Source organism: Rattus rattus, chromosome 11 (genome assembly GCF_011064425.1).
Source record: "Rattus rattus isolate New Zealand chromosome 11, Rrattus_CSIRO_v1, whole genome shotgun sequence".
NCBI lineage: Eukaryota > Metazoa > Chordata > Mammalia > Rodentia > Muridae > Rattus > Rattus rattus.
The window spans coordinates 1,111,949-1,130,862 of NC_046164.1; the positions used below are offsets into that span (position 1 = coordinate 1,111,949).

Consider the following 18,914-nt stretch of genomic DNA (forward strand, 5'->3'; position numbering starts at 1 on the left):
CCTTTGGGTCCTGGGAACCTCTTGCTTCCCTGGTTTCTGGGACTTTCTAGTGCACCCCTCATTCTCCATCCTCCACTGCTACATATTTCTATTCATTTAATTTTAATTTTTTTATGCATTGACTATACTTTTTTTTACTAACTTGTTTGAACAACACTAAAAGTCTAGATTCTTTTATTTCTCCTCCCATTCTACTGTTTGTCTATCTTAATTATCCAATATTATTTATATTTCCTTCTAAATGTCTTTCTTGGTATTTTTGTTGTTGTTAATGCAAACATTCTTTATTTACACTTAGAAATAAGAAAAAGAATCAACCTCACACACAGGTCTTCAACAACACAGGAAGGATCAAGTAACAGAATCCGTATGAGACCAACACTTACCCAATAAAATGACTCTGAAAATGTTTTAAAATATAAAGAAGTATTTATAACCTGGGTATTGAAAATATAAATTTTGTAAGTTTACATCTGTACATGGGGGGAGATGTCTATATTCCTAGAAATATAAAATGTAAATATTATCACAGTATAACAGCGGCAGGAATATATGGGATAACCAACTATTTTGTGATGAGATTCAACTTATTTTCCTTACTCTTTAGAATGACAAAGTGCCTTCTAAATAATATGTTTTATCAGAGAAACTTCCTCTTTGTAGCCGGTAGTGGTTAATACCACCTTACAATTGGTCAAATTGCAGAAAATAAGGGATTCTGGAGCCCCAGCTGTGTCTTGGTGAACTGCAGCTGCTCCTGAGACATTTAAAACACACACACACACACACACACACACACACACACACACACACACACACACACACACACCATAGGACTCAGCAGACAACGTGGAGAAGAAAGGGGTAGAAAGACTGTATAAGAGAGTAGGGAGGTCTGCAGCAAAGCAGTGTCTCTGGACCAGACAGAGCGGTAACATTATGTCATCAGGGCGGCCGTAGTTGCCCGAGAAAGACCTGATAACCCTGCTCTTTGCTGCATTCTTCCTTAAGAACTTTAAACCCATCTGGTCACTGGCTTATTTTCACTCAAGGATGTGCAGCGTATTTTGGAAACATTGGGAATACGGAAGTCAGTTTTTAAACCTAGGGGAGTTTCTCCCTGCCCATGTTGACCTCACTCGGCCCATTAGATTTCTGGATTTCCAATAATTGATATTCTAAAGATGAATTCTTCAATGTTAACTGCTCAAACTCCCTCCTAAACATGTCCTTGACTTTTTCCATCTCATTCACCAGTGTCTGCTTTTCTTCCTCCTCCCAACTAACCACTAACTTCTGGAAGTCCTCCTCATTTATTTTCTGCCTTTCATAGTCTGTAGAGGGTCGGACTCTGTGGGTGTGCTGCACCGACTCCAGCTGGGTCCTGGTGACCTGCAGCTGCTCCTTCAACATGGTGACCTCCTCCTGGAGCTTGTCGTTCCTTGCCATTGCCTTTTTCCCAGGACAAGAATCTACAGCAGCGTGGCGGCGATGGAGGTGGCTCTGGAGAGAAGCTTGACTCATAAAGGCCTTGTCACAAAAACGACACTGGTAATGGTCGGCTTGGACCTGGCCCATCATCAGCTGCTGGGCAGACAGCATCTTTTTCCTGCGTCGACACTCCTGCTTGAGAAGTCTGATATCCTCAGCCTGCTTGGCGAGCAGCTGTTTGTTCTGCTCGAAGCCACTCAAGCTCAGGCGTAACCGGTCCTCTACCATGCTCAGCTGTGAGGTGAGGAACTCTTGAGACTGCACCAGGTACTCAATGGTGAGCTGTGCCAGGCGGATGAGTTTCAACAGCAGTGGGTCCACCTCTGCCTGGCAGTACGGGCACTTCTCGCCCTCCAGTTTGCAGAAGGTGATGTTCATAATGTTCTCCTGAAGTGTCAGGATGTCCGTAGTTCCCACCACCTTGTCTACATCAATGGTGTCCAGACGCCTCCAGTTCATGTTCTCCAGCCGAGGTCGGAATTGGAAGAAGGGCAGGGGTCCAGAGGCCGAGTTAGGGGTGACACAGGCCCTGGGGGTTGCACCTCCCTCTGGGGCGGCTCGATTCTTCTGGCTGTTGGACTGAGGGTAGCAGATGTATTTCTGGAAGGGCATTCTTGAAAGCCAATCCGCTGCTTACACTGCGGCTGGAGGAATAGGACGGTCTTTCTTACCTGGCCAGACGACCTGTAGTCCCAAGACTCTACACCCAATGTGAGAAAGTGACAGCCCGGACCTTCGGACCTTCGTTGCAGTGGTTGCAGCCTAAAACCTCAAGGTCCAGGACGTTGCCATGGCAGCGTATGGCCTCACCTCCGAGCCTAAGGTCTGTCTGCTCACGAGCATTCAGACTGCAGCAGAAGACCTCACAAACACGAAGAGTCACATTCTGAAGAAATTAAAAATATTAGAGCAGCTTCCAGACCATGTGACTCTTAGTTTGGGAGTCTTTATGGTGGTGTAGGTGTTGTGGGGGGTGGGGCGTTGCCAGTGGTTTCCATAGAGACCAACGAACTGAGAAAAAAAAAAAAAAAGCCAGGCACCTTTTAATCTAGGAGGAAGGATTTGACTAAGCAGAAGGACCCTCCGCCCCCTTTTGCTATTTCTGTGGGCCTTTGGTTCCATCCATTACGTTGGCAGGATCAGGGGACCATTGATCACTGAAGTATTATCAGAATTTAGTACAGGCAGAGGGAGAAAGGCTCATGGACGGGGCTCAGTAGATGCATGAATAAACAAAAGTTGACTGAATTGGGTGTTTGGTTAGGCAGATAGTGGCTCGGGCCCCGTTTTCCTCATATTCTCTCTGGCTAGGGCCTGTTAAAGGGGACGAACCTATGCTCTTGGTCATAAACCTGTGAACTGTGCTGTATATTTATATACGATGGACCAACAAAGACTTTCTAACTGGGTCCTCCCTTTTCCTTCTAACCCAGAAACTCTGTCTCTATATCAATCATCATAAAACCAGTGTTCTTCAAATCATCCCCTGCTCTAAATATCCTTATTGATTGCCCAGAGAGGAAGAGTTCCCTTAAGGCCCTTCCAAAGTGCCGCCCTTTGAGCGCTCGCTTAAACTCTCAGGCCACTAAACTTTAGATTTTCCCAAAATATTCCTGATTTTCTTGCAACTAGAGTTTCTCAACATTTGGCCATACATAAATCAACTTTAATATCCAAAAAAAATACAGATTTAGGGCTGGAGAGAGGGCAGTATGTTAACGGCACTAGTTGCCCTTCTAAGGGCGCGTGGGGGGGGGGCGGTTGCGGACAGGGGGGTGGGAGGGGGGGGGGGAGGTTGAATTTTTGTGCAGTGACTTGCAACTCTCCATTAACTCGTCCCAGGGGTTCTGTCTCCCTCTCCTGGCCTCCGCTTGTACTGCATTTAGATGGAGCACAGGCATGTGCACGCGAACCCCCATACCCAAAAGTTAAGGTTTATTTATGAGTAAAATATTCTCTTCTAAAAAAAATTCTCAATGTTTTACTTCAAATTCAAGACAGGATATTTTTCTAGAGATTAATTTATATATTTCACCGTTTTTGTTGTGTCCTCTGTCTGCCTACCCTACCCTGACCCTTGCTTCTCTTGTAGTCATGAGTTCCTTTGTAACCCAGGCTGGCCTCAAACTCTGGCTCTTAATCTGTCTTCCCAGTGCGTGTGCGTGTGTGTGTCGTCAGGATGATGTGTGCCACTAGGCCACATTCACCTTTTTACACTCGAGCAAGTCTGTGTTTGCCATGAGCACACTTTAGATTATGTGAGTTATAACAAATTGCCCGTGAAGAGATGGGACAAGAAACTGCCTCAGGAAATGCTCCTTTTAGACATGGATGTGAGAAGAATGGTTGCTAGAGGCTTGGACCTCAACACTACTGGGAAGCTGACTTCTTATTCATCCTGAACAATAAGTTGAATGCTGTTTAACATATTACATGCTTAAGGTCAAGTAAACAATTTTAGTTTAATAAGATAACTTGATAAAAAGGTATGGTTAGATTCCCAGTGATCCTGCCCCACCCCCATGAAGACATTTTTAGAGTAGCCAGTGAAGTAAGGAAACAATATGGACTAACAGAAACTTGTTGTAGAAAGGGCACATATATTGTATATACTGGCACAAGAGCCTTAACTGAAAGCAAGTTGGTCAGCATCCTGAAGACTTTTATTAAATTAGGTTGTCAAAGAAGCCCTCAGGGAAAAAGGCTCCATTGAGTGTTTCTGTCCTCAGATAATTAATTCCTTTAAATAGATAGAGTTTTATATTTAATTTAATCTATAATACTAATTACTTAACTGAGATAGCCTTTATTTTCTTTTCCTTTGTGAGATTTTCTTTGGGATCTGACTGGCAAAATATCTATTTTCAAAGTGTATAATGATGTTTGATATATATGTGTATTTACATATTTTAAATGTATATACACTACATAAATATGTAATATATACATATACATGCATGCACATAGTATAAAATATTACCACTATTAAATGAACTGACTATTCATTTCACAGTAAATGATTTGTTAGAGAGTGACCATCCTTAATGTATACTCTCTCCATAAGTTTCTAGTAGATAACACATTACTATCTAGTCATCTAGTTGCAGTCCTTGTTCCACCACATTTTATCTTCTAAGAGCATATATACACACTCTGAACACTATGCCAGCCCCCATCCTATGGTAATTGTCATTCTATTTTCTGCAAAATAAGTAAATCCAATATAACAGGGCTTCAGCCTTCCAAGCAGGAGGTGGACTTTGATAGTCCAAAGTTCTTAAGCACACTTTTTATATGATTGGAGGAAATCATCACTACAACCTTTATTTCCAGAGAGGAAAATCATGCACATGTCTCTACATTGTCTCTTCTGTTTCCGTTTCCAATGGTGGAGCAGCGACAACCTTCTAATTGGGAATATTTCAGCAATTCTGTCTCAGGCTTTTCATGGGACCACCATTTAGGGAACTGGCCATTTGTTGTTGTTGTTGTTGTTGTTCGATGTTCAGGAATAGGAAAAGTCTCGTTCTGATTCAGTGAAGGGTAAGGATCTTGAGATATTTCTGATCTGACAAGAAAGTGGCTGTTCTGTATTCGTGGGAAGAAAACTAAGAGAGTAAATTTTAACTAGTAAGGTAAGAAGTGCTGATATTTGCTGTGTATCCACAAATCTAGGATTTCTCATCTTCCCTTTTCATCCATGGGTGCATGTGACTGCACATCAAAGAGTGGAAGGTGGGTAGAAGTCACAAGGCGACAGCCGGAGGCAGAGACTGGAAGAAATTTCCCCAGGGCCATCCGTGGCACAGATTGCCAACACACTGATTTTTAACTTGGTAAAATTACTTTTGAACTTTTGATCTTCATACCATGAGAAAAAAAAATATATATATATATTACTTTGTGGTAATTTGTTGCAAGGGTCAAAAGAAAGTACTAAAATCACTGACCAACCTCACACTAGTTTATTTCACCTACCCTTCTCAGCAATAGTGAAAGTCGACAATTTTATGGCATGAAAATCTCTCTACAAATACTTTGTAACTATTTAATAATGGACAAACCTTGTCTTTGAAGTGAGAACAATATCTATTTGTATGATTACTGTCAGGGCTTTCATCATTGTGAGGAGCTCAGAATGGCGTCTGACACAGGCACAGACATTCTGAAAATTTCTAAAAATTGCTTAGAAAAGTTGGCGACATTTTGAAGCCAAGAAAATGGCGGTGGGTGGGGAGCGTGTGTGGTCACAGGGTCTTCAGGAGAAAGGATTTAAGAACAAAAGGCAACGATGTGTCTGTGCTGTAACCTACAGCCAAGGTACTGGTACCACATACTTAAATTTGTTTATGTTTCTGTTAAAGTATGTATTTTATAATTTGGACTGAAAATAATAAAGTATTTCATCAATCTTATTTTGTTATAGGTCTAAAGAAATCCAACACAAACCAACAAATGTGGAGAGACTGATAGCTTTAATAAAACAGAAAATTATTTGTTGGGAAAAGAAAGAATGTTTAGGTTTCTTTGCTTGGTTCATCAGCATCTGTAAAACAGTAAGATAACATGTCAGTTTTGCATAATAAACTGTTGATTTTTGTACATATAGAGCAAAACTGTTTTTCTTTACTCAAGAGTTTGTTATAAAAGCCTATGTAGAATGGTCATCTGAAAGCACTCATCACAATACACATTTAAAAGAAAGAATGTTCTCTCCCCATCTGCATACAGATGCAGCGTGCTTACAATTATATATTCTTAGAGGAGTTACTAAGCATCGGCCTAACAGTTTAATCAAATCGCAGCAGTTCGGTTGATTTGAATGCATACGCAGATACCACAGATCATGGGTTGGAGCAGCTATTGAGATAGATCAACAATGTCCCTTGAGATGAATCAAAGAAGTAAAGGAAAATTCTTTTCCATCTTAATAGACTGTCTAGAAAGGTAGCGTTTTCTACTTTACCCATTTCATGCTGAGTATCTTACATTTGTAAGAAACTTGATACACGTGCCTAAATGCATGTGAAATTGTTAAATGAATCTAATATCTTGATGTTGTTCACTAATAGGCCTCTTATCTTAAATACTAGTGAAATAAAGCATCAAATAATTTAGCTAGAGTTAGGGGTTTTAGGAAAAACTGAAAGTGTATAATGTCTTTATGAATGGCTATTTGTGAAGGTGCATCACTGACAGAGATCGCTTACATCACATTTATTCTCAACATAACTTTAGGCATGGGTGGCCCCTCAGTCGAATTTTATTTGGCTGGCAGACAAAATAATGTCTCCCTCTTTCCAGTCCAAGGAGCATTTATAATCATAACCTGGTAATAATTCGGGGTTAGGACTTGGAAATTGTTTTATTTCACTTATTTTGGTTAGATAGGAAGTGAGGAGATCAATTGAGCACTTTGGCTCTGGGGCCTTTCTTCTTAGGACAGGGTGTGGGAGCAGAAAGTGGGTGAGGATGGAGAATGGCTGGCAGGCCTTACTGGTCAGCCTTCCTCCTCATTTCAGTCTCCTTCCGCTTTAGAGGAGCTTGTTCCGAAAGGGATGAGTATCGTTGCAGGGTAGTCAGGTCATATTCACTTTGGATCAGTTTAAAGACCTATTCTAATAACAACCTGAAATTTTTACATAGGAAACAAATTCATCATGTCTTATCTCCTGAGGGACGGATAACTGGCGACCGCACCTCACTTTGTCATTCCATGTGTGTATATGTGCATATACATACATGACTACTGGGAGGTAGTGTCAGCTGAGGAGATGTAGTGTAGTTGCAGTTAACCCAGAACCTCCACATCTCATTATTATGCATGACTTACAGAAACAAATGAATATCACTCTCTTCTCCAGAAAAATCTCACTTCTCTACCTAAAACGGAAAAGGGCATTTTCATTTATGATTAAATATACTTCATTTGGTAGCCCTGGGGCTTTCTTTTCTAAATCTTCTAGTTATTCTGAGGTGCTTTATAAAAGTTCCAGAGGAATCTGCTTGCAAACAGTATCGCTAACATAAAGAGGGTTTCGTCTCTTGTCTGAAATAAAGCATATGTTTAAAATTATAAGGCAGGGCTGGGTGTGATAGGTAACTTACCTGGTAGAAAACGGCTGTGGTTCGTGGCTAGCAGATTTGGCCTCAAAAGGTTCAGGTCCCTCCTGTTTTGCTTCAGTAGGCTCAGATGTAATAAGTTTTCCCACAAGAGACTGGCTTGCCATGAGTTCATCCGGAGGAGGTTGGCCTGCAGCAGGCAAGGTCGGCAGAGACTGTGCTACAGGAAGCTCACCTGAAGTAGGTTTGTTCTCAGGAGACTGGCCTGCAGGGGTTTCAGCTTCTAGAGACTGTGCTCCCATAGATAGGGCTACAGCGGGTTCAGGTGCCATGGGGTGGGGTGCGGCAGGCACAGCCATCTCTGGCTGGGGATGAGGAGGTTCCGGTGCAAGAAAATGGACTGGGACAGGCTCGGGTGCAGCAAAGTGGGCTGGAGCAGGCTCAGGTGCAAGAGATTTGGGTTCAGAGGGTAGCATGGGTGTTGCAAGTTTGATCGCCGGAGGCAGACCTGCAATATGTTTATCTACAGGGAACTCAGGTACCAAAGCCTCGCCTTCAGCAGGCACAGCAGAAGCTGCTACAGGCTCATGTCCAATGGGTGAGATGACAGAAATCTTTGGAGGGATGACAAAGGGATATGGCCTGGCAGGAAAGGGTCGGGGAGCAGGAAGAGGAACAATTGCAGGACCATTCAGTGGAGCATCTGCGGGGTAGTTATAGTTTTGGTATATATAGCGAAATTTGGGAGAAGTGGGAATCCAAGGATATAGAGATAGCCCTCTTTCAAGCTCAGAATTTCCGGAGAATTTGGTAATGGCGTTTCCTTGTTGAGTGTTAAGAGGAGGCAAAACAAAAGGTGGCAAATTATCATTCCATAGGCCATACGGGATATTCAGAGATGGTTTAAGTGGGTAGCGATTTCCAAAGTAATCCTAAACAGAAGAAAATGAGTTCATTGAAGTTGGCTGATCGTTTATACACGTAGCCGTATTTATTTCTGTTATAACTGTGGTCATATATGAATAATGTTTTTAAGGGAACACCTTTTTTTTTTAAAACAACTAATATGTATCCATAACTACTGAAATGAAACTAGTTTGAGAAAATCCAATCAATCCAAACTGAAGGAGAAACACTGTGTACAGGTGACAGAGTGTGACATATTACAGAATACACCGCCCAGGTTAGGATGGGCATAGGTAAGCTATGCATTGAATGCAGTTTAAGACTTCATGGAGGATGGAGGACTGGTTCTTCCAGGCTACTCTTCACCGTGTTCTTTATCTGTGCCTGTAGCACCTCACAGCACCCCCCCACCCCGCACCCCGCACCCTCTTCTCTGTAGATTGTCCTACTTTAAGCCTTCAGGTCCATGTTCTTCCCCCACTATTTGTGACCCATGTCCCATATCTGTCCTGTTTCCTCAAACTTTCGTTTCCTTCAAGGTATTGTTATCAGAAGGGCAGCCAGAAAGTATGGAAAACGAGCTTGGCTTTTCATATATAAATTTCCCAGCGATATTTCTGTTTTAAATGGGCATTTTTAATAACATCGGTCATGAATTTAACCACCAAATTTCAAATTCTTTCTTGTGATAGGACCCCTACTTATTCCTCTGGTGGTTCTACTAGATTTATCTACCCCATTCTGGAAGACTGCCATGGACCTGTCAGGTCACCTAATTATGTAAGAATTCACAGAAAATAGGAATGTTTTTTACTCATGCACATCTAATATTTTATATCCTATCATAAATGCCCCCCTCCCCGGTTTTCCAAATCAGGATCTTAGAATTTGGTCATTTACATAGCTACGGCTTGACTGTCACTCAAAGAATTATACTCAGTGTTTCTTATGCCTGGAGTTGTTTTATTTAGATGCATTGCAAGGTATTTTCCTAATAATAGACTCCCTGTGGCACAAATTCGGTTTTCACATTTTTTTTTTTTTGGTAAAGTGCTGCCTTCCTTGTTAATTATACTTTTTATAATGTCAAACTTTGTAAGCTTATGTTTCATTTTAACCCGCTCATTCTGCTAAGCACGTACAGTGATGGGCAGGATGCCAGTGTGGATAAAACGTTTTGTCATGCACAAGATATGCATACGCACGTGGGGCCACGAATGAAGAGAAGTGAACGTGTCCTTAAATCTCCTAGTCCTTCAACCAAAACAAAAAACAAAAGACAAACAAACAAAACAAAACCCAAAACCACAGTAACACTGAACTGTGTAATATCATTTGGTAGAAATGATATCTTAAGGAAAAATAGTACACACTATATATTAATATATTTAATTACAAAATTCCAGAACATGTGAAATCACTTTACCTCTTCAGTGGATGAGGGCGATTTCTGAAACAAAAGATTTGTCGTAAAGTTGAGGCCATTGAAAACATAACCCTTTAAACCTCTGCTTACAATTGGAGGAGCTGTGAGTAATAACATTTAAGAGTTTTCTCTCTTAAGAGCCATCAACATTTGCCCTGTCTTCAGTTTTCCTATAACTATTTATCATCATATTACTATCATTTTTCTTTTGAGAGAGTATCTTGCTAGGTGGCCTTGGGCCAGATCCTTGACACTTAGACCATATCATGACCTCATCATGTAGAGCCTGTGTGCTGACCTCCAAGATAGGACAATCCTCCCAGCTTGGCCTCGGGTTCTAGGAGTATGGGCATGTAACACAATGCCTGACTTTTAGTAAGCATCCTTTATACATGGTGTGATGGCTGACAGCGTTTGTGAGGAGAAGAGTTGGAGGCCCAGTGAGACAATGGCTCAGGGGTTTGGGGTAGGGATCACCACTACTCTTCTGCTAAATGAACACAGAATGAAAAGACTTGTAATGACACTCTATACCCATTGATCAGTGTATTGACCAGCCGTCACCAGAGAAGCTTTTTGCAGTAGATGGTAGTCAACACAGAGACCCACAACTGGTCAATGTGCAGACAGTGAGTGACCTTGGAGAGCTTAGCCTTTAATGAGATGTTTTCATCAAACCCCTAGACTCAAGGATCAGGGATGTATTGAGAAGAGGAGTCAGAAAGAATGTGAGAGGTACTGGAGGACTCCAAAGACACAGTGTGTTCCAGACACGAGACTGATCTACAAACCGACTCAAAGAAACGGTGGCAACATGCAGCAGACCTGCAAAGAGGCAGTGGACACAGAGACCCAGCCTTAACCAAGAAGATATTTACAATTGATACCTGCTGGGAGAGGGGAAGATCGTTTTTTCTCCAGTGGAGTGACACGTTGTAGGGCAGGCCTTATGCTCTGGAGCACTTTATCAACCCGAAACAGACGCTCAGTTTTTCTGTGTGCGCTTTTCTTCTGTTACTGCTTAGTGTTTTTCGTTTTCCTGACTTTGTCTTGTTTCGTTTTTCTGTTTTTTTGGTTTTTTGAGTTTCTTTTGAAGAGGGATTGAGCATATGAAGTCGGGGGTCACAGGGATGGGGATAGTTTGTGAGGTCTTGGGGTGGGGAGGGAGAAGGAGCACGGTCAAAATACATTGGATGGAGAATTTAAAGAGACAGAATGTTATGTGCATAAATAAAATGTAAAGACGGAGAGGACATCTCCATCAGGAAAGTGCCAGTCACACAAGCAGAATGACCGACATTTATCACCAGCACCCGTACAAAAGCCACACATAATAGAGGGAAGAGTGGTAAATACGATGAAAATCCTTGTACGGAACTCAAGGAACTAATAAAATGTAACGGATATTGTACATATAGAATTATATAAAAAAACTTCCGACACAGAGGTAATGCACTTATAATCCCAGTTTGAGGTGCAGGAAAGGTTCGGCCATGCAGAGAGGAGGAGAGCTACAGTGTGCTGGCGAGCCAGCCTGGAGTGAGCAAGAGAAGAGATATTGACTTGAAGTATAAGGAAGAGAGCAACCGAGTAAGACACCAACTTCAATCTCTGTCCTCCACAGCAGTGTCCACACACACTACCATACACATGCACAGCCCCCTATGAACCCTGCATACACAGAACACCATGGATACTCAAGGATTACTGTCTACCCTGTTCCAGTGTTTCTATACCATCGTTGTTGTAAAATTATATTAAAAAACGCTTTCTTTTACCTGCACTTGATCCAGCACCGCAGTGCCCCAAGATATCTGGTGGATGTCCTCATCTCAGTCAGCAAAGTGTCTCACCTGCTCTGCTCCATCCCATATCACACTGCCGATGGCTTCTCTCTGAGCCTGGCAGCAATCTCTACCCATCTAGTTCCCAAAGCAGGTTGCCACCATGCCAGACATACACATCCCAATTCCATGGCAGCCTAATGTCTCCAGCTGCCACATACTCTTTTGAACTTAAATCGCTACAAGAAAGAACACACAGCACAATAACCTCTGGTCCAACTGATAAGATATGATTGCCCAACTAAGCATACAAAGCCCTATACACATCGATCCCTTAAGAATATTCATAACAACCTGTAAATGTGCAGAGAGGAATCTTAACACCTCTACATTCTCTCCACGCTTCTGGCACGGTGGCAACACACACACACACACACACACACACACACACACACACACACACACACACACACAGCATTTGCTTTCTGGTATGTTGGCTGTAGGCATTAGGATCCTAGCTATTAAAAAGTGCAACCAGACCAGATTTCTACACCTGTAGCCAGCCAATCTTTCCATTTAAAATTCAATATTACTTTCCAATTTTAGATTGATTTTCTAGAATTGCTAATCTTAAAATCTTCCAATGATTTTTCCCCCATATTCCCTAGGGATGAAGAAATATACAATCAATAACATTCCAGGGCAGGTTCAAGGGCAAGTGTCAGTTACTGTTATTATTGAAGGAGCTTCAGAATCTGATGACTGATAATATAAATCAAATGTTGTTTTAATTTTGAAAAGTTTCCAAGGTTTTCAGCTGCTTTGCCAGGGATTCTGCTGTTTTTAACTCAAAAGCATTTACATATCAATCCATAACCCACTTGTGGCTAAGGATACTTGTAACATTTTTAGTATATATGTTTGTCATCATCCTTTGAGATAAAGATTATAAAGAACTGAGGAAAACCAAATATTGGTAAGCACATTTGTCTCCTATATGAAATAATTGATGGCTGTCTGCTGCACAGAAGTTGCCCAGCTCCTTGGAATTTGCATTCATACTATTTGTAGTTTCCAGTATCCAGATGGAATTCAGTCGGGCATGATGGTAGATGCTTATAATTCTAACCCTCGGGAGGTGGAGGCAGGAGGATGGAAAGTTAAGATCACGCTTAGAAACACAGATGGATGTCAGCCTGGGCTACGTGAAACCCTTTCCCTACTTCCTTAAAAGAAAACTGATATGCAAACAAAACATATAATTTAATATATAGTTGTTTAACATCTTGATTCTGTTCTAATCTTCATGCCATCATTTTCTCATTGGTCATATTATTTAAGTACAAATTAAGAAATATAGAATCATGAAGGTAAATCAGGGCATAACAGACTTTGATTTCACCATAAAAGGTGTTCATTTCATGCTTCTGGTCATCAGAAATGAAGGCTTGCTGGCAAACACATTTAGCATAAGTAATTTATATTCTATAGTTTTTTCATCTAATCTGAATAAATGAATAAAAGAAATATTTTAAGAGCAATTAAATAAATTTCACTGCCCAAAATAGAGAACATGTAAATGCAAATATACTTTAATATTAACATGATAATTTAAAGGAATTGAATTGTTTTACCTTGTGAATGAAGGGATAACGTTTCTAAAAAAGAAAAAAATATTTTAATGTGGTTATTTGTTTGAGAACGCCTACATTCAGACTTTCCTTTTACTGAAGAATTTGCATTGTCTTATCATAAATTTTTTCTTGACTATGAGTCCCCTGGTCTGAAGTGAGTAGCCTTGCCATCATAGTCATTATGATATTTTGAACAGGGACTTTTATTTTGACTGAATAGAATTTAGTTTGCAACATTGTATATGCAGGTAAATCTTTGCCACCTCAGAGGCCATTTGGTTCTAATTCCTGCATGTTTTTTTTTAACCACTCTGATGTTGCTCTGTGTGTGTGTGTGTGTGTGTATGTGCATGTATGTGTGAATTTATGTGTGTATGTGTGCATATGTGTATATGTATATTTGTATATGTATATATGTGCACACATGTGTGTATGTGTGTATATGTGTATATGTGCATGTATGTGTGAATGTGTGTATATATGTGCATGTGTACATGTGTATATGTGTGTGAATGTGTGTGTATGTGTGTGTATATGTGTGTATGTGTGTATGTGTATGTATGTGAGTATGTATGTGTATGTATGTGTGTTTGTTTGTGTGTTTGTGTGATCTAGTGCCATTTTTGTAGTCCTATACACTATACATTATTTTCTAATGAAACTTCATTATGTCTTCTGAATTAACCATGGAACTTTATTATGACTTCTGATTTCACCATAGATAAGGTACTATACAGAATAAAAGACAATGTAGGAAACCCAACATATACTATTTTAAGAATTAAAAATTAATTTAGGTGTATTTAAGGGACATAATAGTATTTTGAAATTTAGCCAAGATGCTAATAATAATTAGAAGCATCAAGTAGTTTAAATATCTATTCAATCTTAGACATTTTGTAAAGCACTTTCAGTAATTATCTTAGTATTCAAAGCAATTTCTTAGAGTGGATGATGTTCCTTCTTTTCCAAAGAAAGAGTTTAACATACTTCATTTGTTAGAATTAAAACTGTTTTCAACCCCACCTTTATTCCCAGCATCTAGGAGGCAAAGGCAGGCAAATCCCTCAGTTTGAGTCCAGCTTGGTCTCCATAAGGAGTGCCAGGCAAGCCAGGACTACATCGTGGGATTCTGAATGAAAGAAAAAATGATCTAGAGTCTCATCAGTTCACCTTACACTGAATGCCACCACGTCCATTCTATTGGCCCTTTCGAGCATCCCTTGGTTCTCTCCACATCTCAGCAATAAAATTTCACTGCCAGAGAAACCCTGCTAAAACTGTCTATACAGGATTGTAATTCGCTATAATGCTTCCTCCTTCCGGCTTCCTGAGTCTGAACTTACGTTCTTTCTGTGCTGTTGATCTGTTCCAGGTTTTAGATCCACATTATCTGTCTTTTCAAGATTTCCTTTCGAGATTTAGACACAGCCACATTTATGCCCACCACCTGATGACTTGAATAGGCACCGTTCTCCCTTCATCCTCCACTAACACTTACTTGATATTTACACCCATTGCTGCAGGGGTTGACAGTTCAGTTACTTACCCTCTTTGCAAAAGCGACACACATGATGCAGGCCCAAAGAAGTAACTTCATCTTGATGGAGCCTATGAACATGAATAGTAGGATTTATTTTTCAGAATGTATACACAGAGTGTTTTAGATTATTTCTCTCTGAGAGAGAAGAAGATTTTAAATAGACTGACTTTACTAGGCTGATGAGGAAGACACTGAACAGAAAAATTGGACTCCTATTTAACTGCTGTCAGCACGGCTTGGCAGGGAGACACTAAGCACATTTTTTTTTTCAGTAATTAACTTCTGACTAAATTTTCTTTACATGGAAGTCAACTCACTTTCTTACTCAAGAGCATCTTTTGCAATTTGTCTTGGAGGCCATACCAGGAAACACGATTGTCTTTTAAGTAGTCACACTGTGGGGTAACTTATTGGGAGTTTGCATCTATGGATTCAAAAGGAGACTGATATCATCTAACTGGAAAAATTTCTCAGTTTCGATTTTTGTTTTTGCCTCAAAAACTCTTTGGTATACTACATATTTAACTGCCTCAAAATTTCTGTCACCTAAGAATAAAGGCGTACTCAATTTAAGTCTGTGTTTTCATTAGGAGTCTTCGTAGAACAGCAGCGTATTTCTAATTGCTTTATTGTTGATGTTTATAGGTTTTTCTTTCTTCAAAAACATAAAATATCTTCATCTTTATAAAATCTTGTCTGTACGAAGGCAATATTGCCACATACTTCTGAGTTTCTAAATGTGAAAGACAGATATACTTAACCTGATGTGTTTTACTAAGAGTAGTAATATTAAATCCTTGATTTATTTGAAATGAATGTTTACATAATCGATATATCTAAGGTATGTTCTGTTTATAATTATATATTAACTTCTTATAATTATTTCCATATTTTTCCTTATTTGGTATTACCTGTGGTTTTTGGTGTAGGTACTGATTTTAGGTTATGTGTATTCTAAAAATATGAGAAAATTTCAAATTTATTGGATGGATTAGACCATGGATGGTTGCTGCCGAGTCTTTAAGAAAGTGAAGGTTGTAAAACTATGTTTTCAGAAAAAGGCCTGGGGGAAGTACACAATGTCCAAGTTTTACTCTTTCTAGTCCTTGCTAAGCTACTTAAATGTTCAAGATGTTTGAGCCACATGGTGCATGACTTTTGCTGTGATCCTGGAGTGGCACACTACTGAGACATTAAAAGAAATGATTCTCTAAAAATTATAATGTATGATAGACATTTAAGCTATATTCTGTTTACCCATGAGTAGCATTAGAGAATTCTGTGGGAGATTCTCAGGGGTACTTCTTAAGTTATTGGCTTAACTATTTTAATATTTTAGCAACTCTATATTTTTTGTTTTGCATTGACTTTGTCCTCCACTGGAAATTTCGGAATCCACTGTTTATGTGTTTGGGGGTTTGAAGTGTGGATTGGAGTTCATTATGAGATGATTCCTACATTTCTGAATTTATCTTATTTCCTCCCACTCTATTTTCATCCCTTCTCACAATAATCATGTCTTCTTTTGTTAAACACTGAAATCCTTTTAGAAGCGATCATTTGTAAGCAAACAGAAAAAGAGATGACAGGTAGTTATAGTGATCTTCCTAAAAATTGACAAAATTTCCTTTGAGTATATCTTAACATTTTCACATTTCATCTTGCGATGTTGTGTAACTGGTATGCACTTAGCATAGCTTAATGGTTGGCTATACAAATTTAGGTCACATGGGAATAGCCCTACAATCCGTGCCTTTATCCCTAACTGAAGTTCTGAAATAAGATTTATTTTGCAAGTCTATCACACTGATTCTATACAGTGTCCCTAAGCTAGAAGTATCGGTAACACATTGTCTCTATAAAAGAAAATTTAATGACATTCAAATTAACTAACAATTCTAGTAAAGACCTACTCATCAGGTATCCTTCATAAAAGATAGACAGAAATATTTATTCCTGTCAGAACAGTTAATAATTAGGAATATAGAAATAAAACAGTAGGATCCTTAAAAATCCCCTGAGATCTGAAGTAATATAAGATTTCTTAAAATTTAAAAATCTTCAGCGTCTTGTCTCATGGTCTTTAATACATAAATACACAGGACTTCCTATTTAGTTCTTTAGAATATTCCAAAAATGAGAAAATCTGTCTTATTCAGATAATACAGTTAGATCTTTTTTTCCTGTTTAGTTTTTTTTAACAGATTGATAGTCAGATTTTGCCTGATCCTATTGTTTATTTAGTCGTAAGTCTATAAAGACTTTAAACAGGTAAAACCTACCCTCTGGAGCTTATAGCAATGCCTACGTACAGCTTGGCTCCAGAGGATCCTGAAAGGACAAATTATGAAAACGTCACATTTATATCTGTCCTATTAAGTTTATTTGATTAATGCCTACAGTGGTAATTGTTTATGATGGTAAACATATATATTAAGAAGGCAATTGGACACTGTCAATTTATTTTTTATTGGATATTTTTTATTTACATTTGAAATGTTATTCCCTTTCCCAGTTTCCTGTCCATAAGCCCTCTATTCCCCCTCTCCTTCTTCTATAAGGATGTTCCCCTCCCCATCCACCCACTATGTCAATTTAAAGGCTCCACCCTCCACCCTCACACCCCAGAGAGCCTATAATCTCCCTATAATGAAGTTTCAACTGGCACTTAGTACCTGGCATACATTCCGTCTTGAGGGGTCGGTCTCCCCATGTAGTACCACAATAGTTCAAGTGGGCTCATCCCTATTTGGCAAGTTGGTCTAGATCATAGGATAAACAGGCAGTTGACAGTCCCTAGCAGTCCGAACGGAATTTGCTGTGACCATGAAAACTGCCCTGGAGGGAAGAAGCTTCCAACACAGTTCTAGCTCACTTCCTCTGCCTTGTGCGTCTGAGGTGTGTGCTATCAAAAGCAATAGGTTTCATCACCTAATTCTGGTGGGCAACCAAATGGAAAAACAAGGGCCTACAGTGCTTTAGGGGTGTCCCCTACCAATATCACATTTTCAGTTCAAAGAGACTGTCTCATGGTAAATAACTATTTTATATCTATCAGCTATCTATCTATCTATCACCTATCTATCTATCTATCTATCTATCTATCTATCTATCAATTTATTGATCTTAATTCTAAAGACAACTTTGGTCAGCCAATTCTCCACCCTTCAATTCAGAGAGGGAGTACCATGCATTTTTTATTGTCAGATTCATTTTTAACTTAGATTTCCATGTCAAAGTTTATTCACTTTTTTTTTGGTATTTGCAATTAGTATTATTAACTATTCCTGATTAAATGTTCTATATTGACCTTGACTCGTAGGCCCACTACACATAAAAATCCCATCATCCTAAAACTTCCCTCGGGTGGTTCTGTGTACTCAGCAACTTTCCCTTCCCACAACAGTCAGCACCACTCAATAATTCCTCAATCTCCTATCTTTGCCCTTTTCCCTTTCATTCTTACTATATTTTCTTATTTCCCCCTTACAACTTTTCTTTTCATCTTCTTCTCATCTTTTCCTCTCTTTTACTTTTCTCTAGTCATCCAATAGTTATCGAGCACTACTATCAGCCCTGGAAATTTGTATGAGCAGTGTAATTATGAATGTAAAAGGAATCTTGGGAAAAACTTTATGTTTGTGTGTAGGGTGGTGGTGGTGTGGGGTCCCTGATGCTCACTGCTCCACAGCATTTCTTATCAATAAAGGAGTTGAACATCTATGTTTAAGCTTAGTTTTTTATTTAAACATAGAATATTAAAAATGTTTAATACCCAGCCTGTTGCCATAAGATTCAACAATAGAGAAAAATGTATGAGTTTTGTCTTCCACAAACACTGGGTTTGAGAAGACTGGGGGACCAGAACATACCATGTTATTTCACAGTCATGGAAATGTGGTTCCTTTTCATTCATGGAGGACTGTCTAAACTTTTGGAAACATCAGGAGGTTTAATTTGCAAGGTAAATGTTCTAAAAAGATATTAAATATGTGCCTGTGACCGTGAAACCCATGGCTTGGTTTACATAATGTGCTTTATGCTTTAATATTTCCTAAATCTCCAGT

The 18,914-nt window shown here is 39.5% G+C and overlaps 2 protein-coding genes across 2 annotated transcripts; both read right to left on the reverse strand.

Moving 5' to 3' along the window:
- Positions 1 to 414: 414 nt before the first annotated feature.
- Positions 415 to 2,474, reverse strand: LOC116912105 (zinc finger protein DZIP1-like). The gene has a single exon (XM_032916003.1). The coding sequence runs from the start codon at positions 2,101 to 2,103 to the stop codon at positions 1,105 to 1,107; it is 999 nt and encodes a 332-aa protein (XP_032771894.1). The 5' UTR covers positions 2,104 to 2,474; the 3' UTR covers positions 415 to 1,104.
- On the reverse strand, positions 2,192 to 14,904 carry Prr27 (proline rich 27). The gene is made up of 6 exons (XM_032916750.1): positions 14,854 to 14,904; positions 13,305 to 13,328; positions 9,887 to 9,910; positions 7,600 to 8,486; positions 6,989 to 7,084; positions 2,192 to 2,339 (listed from the first exon to the last, which is right to left on the reverse strand). Exons 1-6 carry the CDS (start codon positions 14,902 to 14,904, stop codon positions 2,192 to 2,194), a joined length of 1,230 nt encoding a protein of 409 aa, XP_032772641.1.
- Positions 14,905 to 18,914: the final 4,010 nt, after the last annotated feature.

Bases quoted from the DNA above. Each gene is read 5' to 3' on its own strand.
- Prr27 (XM_032916750.1), bottom strand. From the start codon at position 14,904: ATGAAGTTACTTCTTTGGGCCTGCATCATGTGTGTCGCTTTTGCAAAG. The intron at 13,329-14,853 runs GTAAGTAACTGA...TTTCTTTTTTAG, and splicing joins GTGTCGCTTTTGCAAAGAGG to AAACGTTATCCCTTCATTCA. The intron at 7,085-7,599 runs GTAAGTTACCTA...ACTGATCCAAAG, and splicing joins CCACAGCCGTTTTCTACCAG to TGAATATGACCTGACTACCC.
- LOC116912105 (XM_032916003.1), bottom strand. From the start codon at position 2,103: ATGCCCTTCCAGAAATACATCTGCTACCCTCAGTCCAACAGCCAGAAG.